Source organism: Rhinolophus hipposideros (assembly GCF_964194185.1).
Source record: "Rhinolophus hipposideros genome assembly, chromosome: 15".
Taxonomy (NCBI): domain Eukaryota; kingdom Metazoa; phylum Chordata; class Mammalia; order Chiroptera; family Rhinolophidae; genus Rhinolophus; species Rhinolophus hipposideros.
The window spans coordinates 5867046-5884594 of record NC_138061.1 but is presented as its reverse complement, the minus strand read 5'-3'; the positions used below and the strand labels follow the sequence as shown (position 1 = coordinate 5884594).

Sequence of the window (17549 nt, the reverse complement as noted above, 5' to 3'; positions counted from 1 at the left end):
CACCACATGACATGGGGGAGGGGGCATTGCTGGCTACAGCCAGTGCCGGAAGGTTCTGCAGCTTGTGCCACCGTCAAGCAGGTCAGTGTGTGAGCGACAGCAGGTACTGTCACTCACGTGGGTCTGACGTGTGGCCCCACTAATCCCGCTCACACGGGGCTGGCGGGCTGCACTGGGGTCCCTCCTCGCCAGGTCGCCCTGAACTGCCTGGTCAACAGACTAGCAAACAGGAACCATTATTTATACCAAGAAAGCCAGTCAGGATGAAGCCGTTAGTTCATGAACCGAGACAAACAAAACGGATGTTAAAATATCCAAAGTGGATAAAAGGAAAACAAGGCACTTACAACCAAACCATCCACGGTCAGCACAGAGGTTGCCTCTCCAAAGGAGAAAAGAGCGTCCACTTCCTCGGCACTCCCTGCCCCTCCAGGTGAGAGGGAAGGAAATGTGAGTTAGGCAACCACCTAAATGAAGATGCACTCATGCTGGTCGTGCCGTGAATGACCGAGGCAGAACTAGATTTAAAGACTGCCAACTCCCATTTCAGCTTAGCTCAGCTGCTCAAGACAGGTGGGGCTGCTGGCACGAGGTTCGGGTTTCTAAACTGAAGGTCTGTGATGCTTTTCCTTAAATGTAAATACTACCCTTTCGGGGACAAAGGGGCAAAGGGACTCTCCAGGAGCATGAGAGTAGGTCCCAACAGATCCAAATCTGGCCGCAGAGTCTACGAAGCCTGCATCATAAAAATGCCACCAGCATAGGCTGAAAGTTGCCAGGAAGCTCAGCTCTGACCCCCTGGCCCCTGGCACACCGCTTTCGGGCAGGGTTATGACACACGGAAGGTACGAGAAGGAAAGAGGAGGACAACAGCCGCCGCGGGACAGATCATTTGACAGAGAAATTTATCTGCTGGCTGACTACCAACTGCAGACCTCCGTGGCCCTGCCTGGCTTGCTGCCACGCAAAGGGAACAAGTCAATATCCTCGGGTCCGCAAACCGTGTGTTAACCATCACTCACCAAATGTCCCTCCCCCACACCCAAATAACGCGAATGTTTTTGTTAGAAGGCAGTGCAAAATTAACAGAAAAAGAAGGAAGTAAGGCAATTTAACAGGTCTTCCTTCAGCAAAACCTTTCCAGGACTTCAACGAGGAGATAATCTTTCTGTGATTATGACCAAACTCTCCTGTTGCTTAGCAACACATAATTAAGGAATATGTTTTCAGATCTGCTCTGCAAGCCCGGCCATTATCAGATGAAATTACTGGAACAACAAATGTCATCGCCATGCAAATTAGTGGGTTGCAAAGAAAGAATGTTTGACGGTGAGGGAGAAGGCACAAGCCCTCAGAAAAATGAGACGACTTTTCTCCTGCCACACATTGATTAAAAAAAATAAAAATAAATCAAAAAAAATCAAGTAAACTATATGACCAGACTTAAAAAAAGAAATCCATACAAGAGACAAAACCAGAATCTGTAGTGAGAGACACCAGAAAAATCCAACCAGTCACTCAGTCTCCCTTTTGGAAATAAGAAAGTGTCTGGAGGTCAACTTGCAAAGCAAGAATCGCCGTTTCAGAATGTTATTAGTCAAATGATCACCAGCCCCACCAATATGCAGAGAAACCAAATGCAGTATCTCAGGGTTGCAACAGCAGTTTTTCAGGACCCACCGCAGATGTTTAAGGGGCATTTTCAAAAAGATACATTGCATTTCCATCATGATTTTCACGCCACTACCTCCACCCCATAATACTAACTGTTCAGAAACAAAAATCACTTAAAAAGGATTCAGTTTTTTAAATGTTGGGGAGGCAAGAGGGAAGAAAATGGATTTATAGCTTAAACTGTCAGTAAAGATTCCAGAGTTAGACTTTTTATTTTAACCAGTGCCCAGAGCATGTCCGCAGGACGTTTATGCACAATGCCCAAGGAAACACATGTAATAAATTATACTTGTCTCATGTTTTGATGGGAACCACCTAGGATCCTTCTCTATTTCCCCAACTTGGAAATATAATTCCCAACTATATTTTCCAATATGCCAGACTAAGTCTGTTTTTGAAACAGGAGGTTCTAAGGGATTTCAACATCTTGCTTTGTTTAACACAAGCCGTTTTTAGCTCCACGATGGTTAATCCTGCCTCTGGTACCCTCTGGAGATGCGTTTCCACACTACAGCGCAATTCTAATAGCAAGTGAATGATGCACTATTTATGGGAGACACTGGATAAATACCCCTGCCTTCGCCAAGGCCACCCCTCGTGAGCTGATGGTTTCAGTCTGTTCTGGATGATTTCTGAGTTTCTCCCAGAAACACAGTTGTGTTTCATCATTATAAAGGGAAATCCACAAACCAACTTGACTCAACTAGAGAATCAGAGAAGGCCATGCCGTCCCAGTGGGTCAGTCTGGTCTGAAAATCTGTTTCACCCAAGAGAACCTGTGTCAATTGGCCGGGCTGGGAGCTGGCCATGGTGTCTCGTTTGGCGGGCGGTGGTGCTGGTGGTGGTCGTGTGTGTGTGTCAGGGCGTGGGGCTGGTTGCTCCAGGCTCGGCCAGAGAGTAACAGGAACGGGAGGACCCACTATCCTGTGCTCAAACCTCTGCCCCCAGAGTCCTCCCAACATCCCAAGTGAGAAAGGAGGGAGGGGTGCATTACTTGGTTCCGGAGCAAGCATGGTAGACATGATGATGGGGGCCCCTGTCCGCCGGGCCACCTTCTGGTAGGGCGAGTACGGCATGTGGAGGTTCTGGCTGGCGGGCGGCAGGGTGGACGGCTCCACAGGGACCCCGGGCTTCCGCAGGAGCTGGGGGCTGCCGTACGGGCTGGGCAGGGGAGAGGTGGCCATGCTCCGTTCCCGCTTCAGCAGTTCCATGGGCACCGTGTATGCTGTGGAGTAGGCTGTTCTGGGGCCTGGGTGAAGGGGCGTCCCAGGGCCTGGGTTTGTCAGGGCCACTCCAGCATGTGGGGGGTATGTGGGGCCCAGCCGTGCTGTCATGGCGCAGGGGGCGGGAGAGCTGTACCCAGAGTTGGAGGGGAAGTGGGGGGCTTGGGCACCCCCTGCAGGAGCAGAGTAGGTAGCCGCTGTCTCCAGGAGGTGCTGCGACGGTGCGCTGGAGGGGCGGCGAGCCAGGTCTCCAACGCGGGGTGACGCCGTCTGCAGGGGACCCGCAGGCTGGGGCTGCACAGAAGACAAGTCGCCGTGGAGCTCGCTTTGGTGGCTGAAGCTGCTGGAGCGTGTCCGGGCCAGGGGCCCCACCCGGCCCTGTCTCCTCAGCTGCATCTCACTCCTGCAGCTGCTGGCCAGGCGGCTCAGGACACGGGCCTGGCCCAGGTTGGGTGCCACGCACTTGATGTCCGCATCCTCCATGGTGGCCAGGACGGCCGGCGAGTCGAAGCCCTGCTGTAAAAGGGCCACCAGTGTGGCCTCCGCCACACCCTCAGCCCGAAGGAGGGCCAGGAATTCAGGCAGCACAGTCCTCTTGCCAGCGGGCCCCTGGAAGGTGGACAGGTCAGCCTCACAATTCTCATAAGACACCTTGGAGGGGGCATGTTCCTGCCCGTAGCCTCGATTCAGAGTGCCTGGGGCTCCCTCGGAGGCCGCAGGCCCGTTGGGGTCCACCACCAGGCAGGTAGGGGCCGCCTGCCTGGCAGGGGCAGGATCCACAGGCCTCTCGCCTACATTGTTGTAGACCTGGCTGGAGGTGTAGGCAGGCACGTCGACCCCGTATCTGCCATCCGCCAGCTCCCCGGCATAGCGCACGGGTGACGGGGCCCTGCTCTGCGTCCGCTGCCCTGGAGCGATCATTTTACCTCCAGGATCCCGGTACAGGTGACCTGTGTCCTGCAGGGCAGGGGTCCGACCTTGCACTTGCTCCCATGTCATTCTGCTGCCAAGCACTCCATAGCCGGGCAGCGACCGGCTGACTCCAGGGTCCCGGTGGTGACGCAGCTCTCTGGGCACCCGAGAGGCTCCGGATGGGTCGCCGTAGTAATCCCGCGGCAGCAGGGCACCCCGGGCAGACATCACAGCCTGTCTGCTGTCGTAAAAGGTGAAATCGGGGACGGAGTTCTTCCTTCCGGCCTCCGAATTGTAGAAGGCCTCGCGGCAGAGATCGGGCGTGGGCTCATACCAGGGTCCCTCTCTGCCTCCATCTGTCAGGGAGCTGCTCCGGCCTGGAGCCTCTGCCATCTCCCAGGGGCCCTCGTACCACCCGGCAGCATCCCAGCTCTGAGAACGACCAATACTGACATGCCTGCTGGGCACCGGCATGGGAAGAAAACGACGGTGGCCCAGGCAGAGGCGGAGGCCTTTCTCTACAAATCTTCAGTTTCATACATCAAAAACGGACCGGCTGTATCCTAACCCTTCCGAGACGGCAGGAACAACCGACTGCGGGTTTCCTATTTCAAAGGACGGCCTAAATTATTAATCCTCGAAACCTTAGTAGGTACAGCACAACACTCACGGTAACCTTGCATTGCTCCCCTATGGCAGCGGACAGGTCTTTCCCTTTCAGTCCCAGAGAGGAGGCTGCATGGAGCCTGCGGCCCCCGCCCCTGGTGCTCACATGGCCCTCAGCTGTCTCAGCAGTGTGAGGGGATTAGGAGCTAAATAAAACCCTGAAAGCTTTTGTTCCATGTGACATCTCTAGATGGATGGAGCTGCTGCGGCCCCATGCAGGCCTCCCGACCTGCGAGTGGGAATTATTTCACACCAAAGCTCTGACTTTTCACCCTGGTCCTCACCAGGCTGGCTTTCTGGGCAAGCACTGCCTCCCCCTCCCGAAGGGGCCTCGCCCCACCCCCATCTCCCACTGCCTAAAAGTGACAGAAGGGAGTCAGAAGAAGACTGCTTTCATGTCAGTTCAATCTTAATCCACCCTGATGAAATGTTAATCCATTGCACACGGCTAAAAACAAATTCAATGTGAACAGGCAGGCAGGATAAAAAGACAAAAATCTCACACACTGTTCTAGAACATGAAGTGCCCTGAGAAACGGGCCAGGTCTGCAGACTATGCTTCGCCAATAATGAAATCTGGCGCTCAGATGGCTCTTTGGTGAAGAACCAAATGAGTTACATTGCTCAAGTCCAAATGGAATCTTTACCTTATTATCATAAAACACAGATCCCTTCATACAGCCAGGGGGAAGAAAGAAAAACAAACAAACAAACAAACACCCAAACAAAAAGCCCCCACCTGTGCGTGGGATCTAGCTAGCATTCATCATTTTAAGACTGCAGCAGAGGTCAAGGACTAAATTTGAACATTATGAAGCAAAACAGGGAAGTGTCTGCATCTGAAGTGCGTCTTCCTTTAAAACTGTCGGAAAGGAAAATGTAATCCCAGCAGCCTCGGCGTGGCTTACATCTTGCAGACGATTTTCCATATTCCCACGGATTAAGGTCTTACACAGCCCACTAGGGACTTAGGTCCAATAATGTACGGAACAGCAGTTATTTCCATGAAGGACCACCCAAAGAGAAGCGGTGAGACAGTCCCTTAAACATACAGAGGGTCCCAGAGGAGCGACACCGCAGACGAACGCAGCAGGTCCTGCCCCTCCACGGCAGGGTCCCCGTGACTAAGGTTTCACCACACACACCAAAGCTGGTGACTGGGAAACACAAAGGCTCTGCACTGTTAGAACATTTCAAACTGAGATCATATGCGTATTTGATGCCATGAAACCTGGAAGTGTTTTGCCCCTCCCCCGTACGTTTCTCTCAATAAGATTCAACTGGAAACTTCAACTTAAACAGAAATACCAAAGAATAACCATGAGGGAATATAGTGAGTACAAATGCATTTTCAGGAACTGGAGGTACACGGCAATGAAAGGGCAGTGCCCTATGCCATTTCCCGATGTCCTGACCAATCAAGACTTATCACACTTTGGGACAAACTGTTTAAACCAACACTATTCTCCAAAGAGTGCTTGGTCCCCCAAAACCAGAGATCTGTAACCACCATTTGACTGCCCTGCCACCCCAGCCCATTATTTGAACTCTGTGATCCCCGTTTCTCCCCCCCAAATGCCAACAAGGCCTCAAGTTATCAGGGAGGCGGCAAAGAGACTCAAATCCTCTCCCAATCCCCCCACCTTCCTAGGCTGCGAGCAAAGAAAGGAAGAAAAAAGAAAAAAAGAAAAAAGAAAAAAAGAACAAGCCACACTGACAAACGTTGGGTTTCCATGTATAAAAGAAGCCTGCTGGCGCCAATTTCTGTAATTCCTCTGCTGGCACATTCACAATCACGGGCTGAACGGCCCGGGCAGGGGAGACGAGGAAACAGGCCTGGCCACACACAAGACAATATTTACACGTCTCACCAACACAGCCTGAGGACGTGTTCACTTAGAAGATACATCAAAAAGGACAGGCAAACGTAACAGAACCCAAACTAAATGGAAACAGCACTATCTGGTTACAGCAGATTGTGTGCCGGCACTGCTGGGCTGCCAGGAGTGGCTGGGGAGCTGGCGGGTGGGCAGGCCCAGCTTCCGCGGGTCCTTGTTTTCTGGGCACAGTTAGAAAGCGGGCAGAGCTTCCTCCCCTCAGGGAGGAGAGGGCTGGGACAGATAGGCAGTGTCACTCCTAAGAATGCGTATGAGAGCTAGGCTTGCGTGGACACAGCTTCGCCTGAGGAAAGACATGGCCAGGTAACTTCAGGCAGCTCCCAGCCCACACCTGCCTTCTTACCTCCCCTTTTCCAATCTTGGGTTTTTTGGTCAACAGGGGCCGTGTATTCCTCCCAGTGGGGATTCTGCCCCATCGCTGCCGGTCCTGCCATGTCTCCTTCCACCACTGGCCAGAGGATCTAATCGGCCGGGCAGGAGGGACAGCAGCAGTGCTGACCCTTCAGAGGTGACCAGCAACGGACCACTTCTGACATCATGTTTTTCTTACACGGTGTTTAATATAGGGCTACAACATTTGTTGACTGTCTATGTACCCAGCCCTGTTCTAGGTGCCCTGCCCATGAACGACTCAAGAGGCAGGTATGATTAGGTCACATCCCAGATGCTGAGCAGGGAGAGTTTGGGCGCCTTGCCCAGGGCCAGAGGACACGGGACCCAGGTTAGATGCTAAAGCCAACGTCAAAATATGAAATACTTCACTTATAAAATTAACTACTTGAGTATCAAAAAGTAACTCCCTAAACAGACGACTGTTCCAACCCCTTCGAATGGGGTTCAATGGGGACCATCAGAGGCAGGGCCCCCAGCCTTTAGCCCATGGAGGGCGACTGCCTGTGCTCACTACTACGCCATCATACCATTTCCTTTACCACCCTTAAAACAACAACAACAAAACCTGAACATGTGGCATTAACGCTAAGAGATGCCACTTGCGGTGCAGACACGTCCCTTCAGAGCGTGGGGACGAACAGTGAGAGCTGTCCGTGCAGAATCTTTTCGTAGTGGGGAAGCTTGTGGTGACTCACCCTGCTTCTGGGTTTCTAGTTTTCAGTTCAAGTTCTCCAACAGAAGCAGGACTGTTTAGAAGGGCGTGCACCCAAGGGCTCTGAAGTACAGCAGTAATGGGTTTCTGAGAAGACACCGGAGGTGTATGCCAGGGGCAGGGCAGATAAGCTTCAGGGCGGCGTCCCCGGGAGAACCAGGAGGCCCGGCTTCTCTTTCCATCCCCCTCCAACCCTTTCTGCTTGGAGACTGCCCAAACTCACGCAGCCTCGGCTCTGCAACCCGCCAAATATTATGACAGATGTTTTCCTGCGTTCTGTAGAAACACCTGTAACTGGACTCACACTGTTCTCAACAGCCCGACCGTTTTTTGATTTTTTTAAAAGCACATTGCAGTTTTTTAGAAAAGGCTGCTTTTCTGAAAACCTCATGCGGACTAAATAAAGAGGGGACCAATTTCTGAGAGTAATGAGCCTCAGAGACGTAGCTTTTTAATCCTGCGAAGAGCCTCACTACAGAAAATTATACGAAGTAAAATGCCATCTTCTGAAAAGCGAGACAGACAGTCCAAATTCTCTTGCGGAGAAAATAAACCTAAGACAAAGCTGACGGCGTCAAGTCATCCAAACGGTGGCCGCGGCATTATTATAAGCGACTTCCATGCAAAGCCAATTCTTCAATTCCCTGTGCAACAGAGAGCGCCGCTTCACAACGTGGAGACCTGAAAACTCGGAGCGATGGGTCTAGACAGTTCCGGAAAAGCAGGGAACATGGAGGAGGGGGTGACCACTGACCCCCTCAGGGAGCAGCCCTCAGGCTCCAATCAATACAAGGACCTGGAAAAACACCCGGAAAGAACGAACTAGAAGTGCCGTTCGGGAGTCAGATGCTCACATTCTTGGAGGAAAGAAGGAAAGAAGGAAAAGGAAAAAGATCGGGCATATAGTGGAACTGGCGAAGCTAAAGTCTGGACTCACATAAATGCCACTGGGTTTCACTGCTTGTCCCCTGACCGCTGTGTAGTTTCCCGCCCTCCTGGTGGCAATAAAGGCTTGCTCATTCTCAGGAGGAAGCCATGCCCAACTTTGGGACATTGCTTGGCCAGCCTTCCCCGGTCCTCCTCCGGTCCTCGACGCCATGAAACCAAGGCAGCTCTGACAGTGCAGACGGAAATAAGAATCCCCCCCCCCCGAGATGCCACCCTGTGCCAGCTGAACCCAGGATGAAGCCACTGCCGTGCCCCCCTCCTCCGCCTCCTACAAGCGGCTTCTCCCACGGGGACATTGCTGAGGTTAGTGGGTTACACACTGTTTTCCGGCGGAGACGGCCAAAAATAGGCCTCTGAGTCCCACTTCCTACTTTTAAATGTGTACAGGCTGTGTTGGTTTATTGCTTGCTTCTGTCAAGTATTTTAGAATTTATGTTTAAAAACAGCTTTCTGCTTTTCAAATTTCTTTCCTTCTGTCCCTTCAGTATCCCCTCCACCAAAGTAACTCACTTGGATAATCTAAACCAGAGGTGGGACAAAACCCCACGTCCACTGGTGCAAGAGCAGACATGTGGCAGGTGGCAGCGGTTTAAGACAGGCTTCGTGTAAGTGGCATGAGTACAAAGGGAAAATTAGCAGAACTGTCCATACATCATTTCGATCATCCAACGCCCTGGGTTGCATGCTGCGTGCTCCCCATTTCTGAGCCTGGAGCACGGAGGCAACGCTCCGAAGGGGACCCAAGCCCTGAGGTGGAGCTTTGCGACCGGCCCCCCGACAGACTGACCAACCCTTTCAAGATCAGCGGCGCTAAAACAGGCCCAGCAGTCTCGTAACTCAGGATTTAGCCATTTTACGGGAGAACAAGGCTTGCACGTGGCTCCTGACTCGACTTCTAGACTAGATTCTAAAATGAAAGCTATGTTATAAAAACTGGGCTTGATTCCCACTGCTTATGGGGTAAAAAGTCCACTCTTTTACGGCATGTTTTGAATGTGCCACTGAAGCAGAAAGTGTTAGCTGGGACCCCAGCATGGACTCAGGGCCCGTGCAAGTCAAAAAACATCTGCCTTGAGAGGCTGAGCGAGTCCTTCCCAGCACCTGACACAGGGCTCCCTTCCTCCCCATGAAAACCTCCAACAGCGGTTCTTCCTGCAAAGTCTCAGCTTCTCAGGAGACCCACCTACTCACCCCAACGTGCCACCCCCACATCCCATCACACTCCCTGTCTGATGTCTCTTCATCTGTACCGAGTTCAGAATATTCCAGAATTCCTTCTCACCTTTCTTTGGGATGCCCCCATCATTTCCATCCACCAGTGTGTCCGGCTCAAATAACACACCTCCAGGAAGCTTTCGCAACTCACTGTCTGTCACCCTGTCCCTGGTCCCAAGAAATCTGCCACCTATCAAGGTGGGAACACCATCGAAATAATCCAGGGAATGCAACAGTCTGCAGAGACAGCCCGTGGTTTTCTCACTCCAGGCAATGGAGCCCCGTCCCTACTGACCTGTGCTTCCTCCACCCACTGCATGCTCCTTTGTTTGACACTGGGTTTTAAAGTGACCTGCCAAGTACGACCCTGTGTGGGGCTTGATGGCGACAGCTGGTCTTTGCCCTTGAGGAGTGTACAGTGCGATGGAGAAAAATGAGGGAGTGGTGTGTACGGTCCCCAGGAAGTCCCACCCACGACCAGGCCTCTGAACTCACGCCCAGCGAAGCAGAACCACCTCACATGTGCAAGGGCCCGTGGCACAGGGACAGTAAGGTAAGAACAGGGGCACGCACAGCCCCTCCATCGCTGCTTTGGCCCGCATGATGGTTCCACTCATGGGCCATGATGGTACAGGAAGAAGATGGGCTGCACGACACAGGGCTTGCCAGTGGCTGTTTCACCCAGTGCAGGGCACGAGTGGGAAGGGAAGGACCCTCCTGGCACTCCCAACCAGGAGCTGGGAAACAAGCACGACAGATAGTCCAGCTCCTCCCATGAGAGGTAACACAGCAGGGACAGGAAGTGTGGAGACTGCCGCAGCCGGGAGCACGTCAGTACACAGACCTCGTTTCCCTCCCAGCCACTTCACAGCCCCGCTGGTAGTGCTGAGCCAAGGTCTTGCCTGGACCTGGAAGGGGAGCTCGAGTCTCCGAGAGCCACCCGGGGTCCTCTCTGCAGACAAAGAGAGCGCAGCAGGGAGCTGAGCATCATTGGCAAGACCGTCCATCAACACCCTGGCCACTCATCAGAGGGTGTTTGATGCACGGAGTACAAATCAATCCTAATCGGCAGCATCATTTCACAGGGCGTCACTCACGGAGAAGAGAGAGGGCAAGAAGCCAGCAGCTTCAGTCACCCCAATACTTGTGTTAGGTTGGACAGTGTGGGGGTGCCCAGGGCCAGGGACCCCTGACATTGTGTGGGGCACTGTCCGCAGGCCTACGACTCCCCAAAGCCAGAGGGCTGTGCTGCCCTTGGACAGACTGACGAAGGAGCCTTGGCCTGGACGCATGGGAACCCTGGATGCTGTGAAGCATCATCAGGCCTGAAGGCAGACGCCCTTTCCTCAGAGGTGCAGGGACCAAGAGGCAACGCAGCAAGAGCACTGCAGGCTGGGGAGCGCCGGTCTCCAAACACAGACAGAGATGGGGGGCCGCCAACCTTGGGGAGAATGTGAGCCACTGTGGTGGAGCGGGGGTGGGGGGCGAGCAAGGGCAACAGCCACAGCACGAAACCAAGACAGGACCCCCCCCCCCACTCCGGTCCTGACTACACACCTCACCCCCAACCCCAGAGTGGAAATGGAGCGGTGCTGACACTGCTCTCAGAACCATGGTGGGTTTACAGGAGTCTGCCAAGTGCAGTTAGAGCCCATCAGCGAATCGACAAGCGCAAAGAGAAGCTTAAGTCTGCATTTTAAGGATGATTCACAATAGAGAATTAATAAACCATTCAATCTGATTGTCATCTGCAGAAAGGGAGGGTCTGCAGTTCCAAATTTATTCTAAAACCATGGCCAAGGAAGGCGCAATGTGGATTTTTATCCTTTGCAAGTAACTTCTACAAAGCTTTGACGTGACCACTCTCCCTTCCTTTACTGCTCTTCTACCCAAACACCACATTTTCCCCGTAGATTCATTTACACTATGGAAGTCTTGTCTAGTTGACTATTGTGTATTTATATAACTAATGTAATTATCACTAATCACACAATTACTGGGAATGTGGATAATTGCCTGATCCAAACATATAATTATAATGTATAGCAACATTATGAATCCCATTTTAAAAACCCACTTTTTGGGGCTATTCAGAGATATTACAAATGACTGCGGACTACTTATAGACGGCAGGCTTCAACATGGTTTCTTTATATAGCATTCTAAAAAAATAAGGAGGGATTTTATATTGCTTTTTTTTTTTTTTTTTTTTTTTTTTTTTAAAGCGAGGTAAAGCCAAATAGCAGACTCTGGCCCAGTCCGCAGACGACGCTCTTCCTATGGGAAATACAGGTCAACCCGTCTGCGCTGTGGGCTCCGATGGGTATGAGCTGGTCACTGAAGGCTCCGATCCCGTCAGTGCAGCCACCTCGGAGACCTAGAAGCTCTCAGACATCTTTGCTTCTGGAACTTTCTGGGGCCACGAATGAACTTTCTTGGTGGAACATTCCACTGAGACATACGTCACCATGACAAGCTCAACAACAGCAGAGAAAGTTTGCTTCTATCTCCTCCCTGTAGTAGGTTCTTTGACACGTCTTGTGCTCGGTGGGAAAGTGGATGTACAAAAAGAGTCCCAGAGTTTATACTATGTATACGTACAAAAGACACCAACTGGTCTCCATTTCCCCCACGTCCATCCAACCAGCCCATCATTCTCACCTCCTTTTGTTCTGCTCAGGAGAACATCCCAGTGGTACAGAATGCTGAATAGGATTGTTTATTTAAAAAGAGCTTCATATCATATTTCTTTTTTTTTTTCCTTCCTACAGAGGACAGGAAAGGTCCTCTCCTGCGTTATGTTATGAAGGGGGCTTATCACAGCTCAGCTGATATAATCCTTGGGACCATTTTTCCACGTACATAAGACATTCGGACAAAATGAAGTAAAATGAAATCTCTACTTTTTTCCACATTATATTCTCAACAGCCACAGGAAAGGATGGTGTTTAGTGATTTATTCCACCATAACCCACCATAAGATGTTCTGACAAAAAGTCATCAGCAAAGCCATTGTGGTATATTACAGCTCTACAAACGCAGGGCTTTTCTGAGTTACTTTTGCAACGCTGAGTGATAGCAAGTCCTCTTCTCTGACCGACAAATATTTGGGGCAAGTCAAACCAGCTCTGCCACGATGTAGTAACGTGTTAAAATTCCGATTGGTGCAATTCACAAATGCAATGTCAATTATGCCAACAAACAAACTAAGCAGAGGGGAAAACCAAGACCTAAAATTATATATCAAAAAGAGGAGCCCGCACTCTGGCTCTGACTGGTCTTATTAGTAGACCCTGCTCCAAAATAATTCTCACACAACAGCACTCTAGGATGGTTTGATATTAGGCATCAAGAAAGAGCCAAGAACAAATTACACATATGAAAATAGAAGGATACAGTGTTCTAAAAAAATAAGGAGGGATTTTATATTGTCTCCTTATTTAAAAAAATAATTAAAATCTGGCTTTTAAGTAGGCTTGCGAGACCATTATTCCAACTGATTTGGATGGCATCCCAAAGCCTTAGGCTGGTGAGAAAAGCAAAGCTATACTCTGTACTGTGCTTAACTCTCGAACAGAAAAGTCCCCGGGGGTTGAAGGGCTGGGGATTGAAGGCGTAGCCCGAATCCGATTCTGAGCAGACAAAGAGGAACGGAGCTCCACCCCATTTTCCCTGGGCTCCGCAAGAGGACTTTGGGACCCTGTGGGCTGGTGAGGAAGGTCTCAGGGAGGAAGGGGCTGAACCTCGGAAGTTGGGTAGGGATTCTGGAAGCAGTTCCTGTGCGAGGATGATGCTCAGATTCCAGGCTGGCTGGGCTGGAGCAAAAGGGTCCATTCAAGAGAGGAGGGGGAAGAGAGTGGGACCACGGAGTGTGTCAGAAGGCTTGTCTGGCATGGGACCCCACAGTCAGGGCTTTGCAGGGGCTGTGCAGCAGGCGGGAGGGAAGAATATGGAAGAGTTTGTGTTCCTAGAGACCAAGAACAGGAAGACAGAGGTCCTACACGCCCAGAGCATCTCCAGGGCCGTGCAGCTCCATGCTTTTAATCATCAAATCAGGAACAATGATACAGGGAGTCCTACAGGTGGGGCGTGGGCCACTGGTGGGAAGGGGAGAGTTGTCTGTGGACTTCCACAGAGAAAATTCAACTGCAGCTAGTTCACAGCCAGGCATGTGGATATCTGAGGCCTTCAGGAAGAAATAACCAAATAAAGAACAGCAGATTGCCTGGGGTCCTGGGCACACCTGGCAAATGGGCACCACCTGTCCCGACCTACAGAAGGTGCTAAATCAGCGTGTAAATGCAAGAAGCGCCATACTTATTATGGCAGTTATGCTTATTAAACAAATGTTTGTGATCAGGAGTTTTAAGTTACACCTGAGTAACTAATTCCGGGTGTCTGTATGAAAGAATATATTTATTGCTACCGTCTCAGGAACACTGTTCTTACATAAAGGTGATACTTAAAAGTTCTGTTGTAAAAAATGGGGGGCGTGAACCATGCTTGGGAGAGAGGGTCTGAAACACTGTGCAGCCCTGGCAATAGAGAGGAAAGGTCACTGGTCCTTCAATTCCATTCTCTCCTCGATAAATATTGGGGTGGAGGGGGTAGAGTCAGACCCCGGTACTAACCTTGGAATGTTGATCCACTAGGGTTTTTTGGAACAGGGGACTCCGTAACCTAAAATGAAGCCCTTTCAGTAACCCTTTCCACTGCAGAGTAAAAGTAAGTTTAAAAACTTTCCCACACAAGCTGAACCCAGACGATGGGACATTGTACACACCAACTGGCCTGGGCACTTTCTCGATGTCCATGCTTTCTAAAGTCAGAAAGGCCAGGGAATTACTTGGGATTAAGGTGACAAACTAAATGCAATGTGTGTCCATTGGAGGTTTCTACATTAGGCAAAAAAAAAACAAAAACAAAACAAAACAAAAAAAACAACTAAAAATGGGTACACGGGAAATGTGAATACGCAGTCTGTATTAATAATATTGATTATAACGAGGTGCAGTTCCCTCGGGGGTGATTATGGTGTTATGTTTACGTGGGAAAGGACCTTAAAGTGGACACATGCCACAGGTACTTCCGAGGAGATTGCTGCACCCACAACCTTCTTTCAGGGGGTTCTGGAAAAGCCCATCCATCCATCCCTCCCTCCACCCACACGTCTCTCTCTAAGTAGCTACAAAAAGAAATCAAGTGTGTGTCCATTGTACTATTCTATCTTTCTGTACGTTTGAAAATTTTTAAATGTTTACTTAAAACAAATCCTGAAGTGCTAACCCCCTTCCCCTGCAGCACAGCCCAGGATTGTGGGGGGCAGCCAGGATCTCTCATTCTTGCAGCTCGAAGCTCTTGCAGGCAGTGCCGTCACACAGGAGAACACGGCTTTGATTATCCACCCCACGTGGCTTGAGCCACATCTACTTAAAGAACAAACAACTCCATATGGACAGCTTGTGGGATACGCATTCCTGTCCCCAAATTAGCGGGCCAACGAGTGTGCCAGCACATGCGGGGGCCTCGAGGAGGCTCCCCTCCATCACCTCTGTGACAAATCCTGCCGTGAAGCTACCAGGCCACGCTGAGCCACTCGGGCCCAGCCCGGCAACACCGGGGCCCGCGGGCACTCAAAGCCCAGGTCCCCTCGCTCAGGATTTCTTGATTTCTTACCACTCCCTAATTAGGAGAGGATGGTGCTTAATCAACATTTTAGAGTGTTGTCCCCAGGTTTCCATTAGATTTTAATTATGTTTATTTTCCCTTTCATGAATAAAGCACTTCCAGACATTTTCAAAGATACCAGGAATGTGAACACAACACAAGGGGCAACGTTGGGCTCCTCAGGAATGGTCCTGGAATTCACCCTTGTAAATACCTTAATTCGAAACAGAGCAAGTCCGGAAACTTCAGGAAGTAAAAACAAGATGGTCCTAATACACAGCGTCTTTCATATGCAAAATGACCTTAGGTAAGTGGAAAAAATGGGCCTTGGTTGGGGCCTACTCCCTCCCCAGCTTTCCTCCTAGCCCCACCCCTACCCCGGGAGCCAGGCCTCGTCCTCCGTGAAGGTCAGGCCCACGGAGCAGAGGTGCCTGACAGCGAGGCCTTGGCTGGCGGGTGCAGGTGCGGTGCACACAGTCTGAACCGGGGACCAGTTCCCGCCAGGCGAGCGGGTCACGGATTCCAGGGCGAGGCTCCGCGTCTGGTTAAAAACCGCCCATCACGCTGGCTCTTACCTTCACAAATTCTGTCCAATCGCTGTCGCTTGACTTTGTGTTTATCCACAAGGGCCATTCTTTATCGAACTTTGCAACTCTCTGATTCAAAAGGCAAAGCGGTCCTCTAAGAACTTAGGGGAACTCGCAGGAGTCTGCGGGCATTACGCCACTATGAACCCTGAAACAAGGAGAAAAGAATCCTTACTCTCTGGACACCCTGGGGGCACAGGACACAGGTCATTCAGGGCTTTGCTGCCACTTTCTACGAGGGGACCTGCCATCTGGCCACTTGCTGAACTCCCTCAAACACTGGGAGATGGACTTGCTCCAAGTCCATTGTCCCAATCGCCTGCCTGTCTTGGAACAGGAGGCAAGTGAACACGACCAAGACGGTTGTCATTTGTGTCTGCAAGCGCCAAAAGGCAGCATCTGGATCTCTTGCTTTTAACTTCAGGGCTGTAAACACCAATTACCAACCAACCTGAATCGTAACAATTTGTACTCCACTGCCAGAGACCAAGCCACGAGGGCCAGCGGGGCCACCGGGGAGCGGGTGCCAGCTGCACCTGGACGAGCACGCAGACCCGCAGCGGGGGCTACACGAGCGCTCGCTCGGGTCTTCCACCAGGTGGCTTACAGAACTTTCCAAAACGCCCTCAGGGGTCAGCAGTCAGAGCCACCGCACAGCACAACACAAACCCCGGACCCCACGGCGGGAGAGTGGGGGTAGGAAGCCAGCCACATACCACCTAACCAACGTGTGCCCAGTGCCGCCTTCCTGAGCCTTCCTTGCACGTAGAGGGAGCCACAGATGGCATCGGCAAGGGCAGTGTCCAGGCCACTGTCCCACACTCATGGTGTTTCAGGCAAATAGCAGAGGCAGAAGAGGAAGAGAGGGAGGGGCTCTCTTTGGGTTGGGGTATATGGGACTCTCCAGAGGGAAACCCAAATGCCACCTGAGGATGGGGCGTGGCTATCCGCTGGTTTGTGGAGGCAGTCCAGGGCTGTGTGCTGTGGGACTCTGCCCCCATTTCCTGCTCATCCTATGTACCCAGTTGAGGCCACAAAACATTACCTGCAACCCCCAATGTCCTAGCTTTTGACTCATTGCTGCAGTCTTATTTTAACACACACACACACACACACACACACACACACACACACACACAGAGATGTCCTCAGTTATCCAGCAAAAGGGGGTGGTGGGAGACAAAAGTGAGGCTCCAGGGTTAATAATGTGGACTGTTGTGTCGAGTCATCAATTATGCAAAACGATGGGAGTTGCTCCATCACAGGTCAGAATGCAGGTCTGACTATGGAAAGGGGGGTGACTTCCTGGTAGTTAATGGCTCATTTCCCAGCAATGAGGCTGAAAACGGACCCCAAAGATTTATGGGCAATAATTACGTGACTTTCTTTAAACGTGGTAGGCAAAAGCACAATTTCTAATCACATAAATAATTAATGCAACATCCAAGAGATACCAGACCCTTTCCAAACCTGGGAAGTCCCCGCACCTGGAATGCCCATTCTGGGTGAGTGAAAGGAAGGTCATCCTAAAGCCAGCTGGGTCATCACCTGGAAGATCTGAGCGGACAGAGGAGTAGCGGGCATAGTTTTTAAATTCTGGTTTTGCTTTTGCTGCACTTTATGACAGGCAACCATGCAAAGGGCCGTGACAGGC

General features: G+C 51.2%; 1 protein-coding gene across 14 annotated transcripts in view; it reads right to left on the bottom strand.

Moving 5' to 3' along the window:
* Positions 1-17549, bottom strand: part of CTBP2 (C-terminal binding protein 2) — a 156466-nt gene that overhangs the window by 32037 nt on the left and 106880 nt on the right. For 7 of the 14 annotated variants that reach the window (XM_081073788.1, XM_081073782.1, XM_081073783.1 and 4 more), the window contains exon 3: positions 15884-16043. The exons of 6 other annotated variants lie outside the window; for them this stretch is intronic. In XM_081073788.1, coding sequence (XP_080929914.1) covers positions 15884-15941 — 58 coding nt within the window. In that variant the 5' untranslated portion in view covers positions 15942-16043. Of the gene's footprint in view, positions 1-2668; positions 4299-15883; positions 16044-17549 lie in introns of those variants that run through there. One more of the 14 variants, XM_081073776.1, reaches the window with a different exon arrangement.